We start from the raw sequence: 1,014 nt of genomic DNA on the forward strand, positions 1-1,014 counted from the left end.
GTCGCGCCTTTCCTCTAAGGCCCAGCTGGAGGATCGGTAAAGAAGCTTATGCGTGTCCACGCCCCTTTCTCCCCAGGTGGTAGGACCCGCCCTCCGCTCCACCGCCCCCTCCAGGTGAGTGGTAGCTTCTCCCCGGCGCGCAAGGTAATGATGACACGCGTCCCCCCTCCTCTGAAGGCGAGTTGGTAGCGTCCGTGACGAAGTTAGCCCGATCCTCCCACGCGCGCCTCCTTCCTCGCCGCCGCAGCGCCCTCTCAGTGCCACTGGCTCTCACGTGCGGGTAGCCTACCCTGCATCATCCTCTCGCCTCGCTCTCACTGGGACGTGGCTGTATTTCCCCGTTGTCTTCCACCCGGGTCGCCCGGGCGCAGCGGCCGAGCCCGCCCGCTGACGTCACCTTCTAGCCCCGCCCCCTCCAGGGTCCCGGGCCCTTGCGGCGGGGGCTGCCCCGGGGGGAGTCAGTTGAGGCGGCGGGAGCTCGGCGGAGGGCGGGCCAGGTGACTGGTCCGGGCCATGCCGAGGAAGAAGCCTTTCAGCGTGAAGCAGAAGAAAAAGCAGTTGCAGGACAAGCGGGAGCGGAAGCGAGGTCAGTGCGGGAGCCGGAGGAGGGGGCGGGGCTCGGACTCCCGCACATCTGGAAGGAGGGGTGTGCCCGCCTCACCTCTGGGAGGCGTGGGAGGGGGTGGCGGCCGCGTGTCGATGCGCGTGGGCGACCGCGGAGGGGATTCCCTCACCCCAGCCCCCTACCTCTGGAAGGGGTGGGGAAGGATGGAGAGTTGGGGGAGGGGAATCCCTCCAGCTCCAACGGGGCGCCATCCCCGCAGATCCCTGGAGGAGGAGTGCCTCCCCCCACGCACATCCGGGAGGGTCCTGGGCAGAGTAGGTGGGAGGGCCGGGTCTCAAAAGAAGTGCGGTAGTGTGGGGAGGAGCCAGGCCGACCGGGGAGGGGGTCTTTTGGCCCCTGAGAACTGGCCAGCACTGGCGTCACCGGCTCCTCCCCGCAGGGCTTCAAGA

The 1,014-nt window shown here is 68.6% G+C and overlaps 1 protein-coding gene across 1 annotated transcript in view; it reads left to right on the forward strand.

Annotated features, from left to right (window-relative positions):
- Positions 1-492: 492 nt before the first annotated feature.
- Positions 493-1,014, forward strand: part of GNL1 (guanine nucleotide binding protein-like 1) — a 12,308-nt gene continuing 11,786 nt past the window's right edge. The window contains exon 1 of the mRNA XM_010848158.1: positions 493-602. Within this exon, the coding sequence (XP_010846460.1) occupies positions 514-602 (89 nt within the window). The 5' untranslated portion in view covers positions 493-513. The remainder of the gene's footprint in view (positions 603-1,014) is intronic.

This window comes from Bison bison, unplaced genomic scaffold, assembly GCF_000754665.1.
Source record: "Bison bison bison isolate TAMUID 2011002044 unplaced genomic scaffold, Bison_UMD1.0 scf7180017864260, whole genome shotgun sequence".
Lineage (NCBI taxonomy): Eukaryota > Metazoa > Chordata > Mammalia > Artiodactyla > Bovidae > Bison > Bison bison.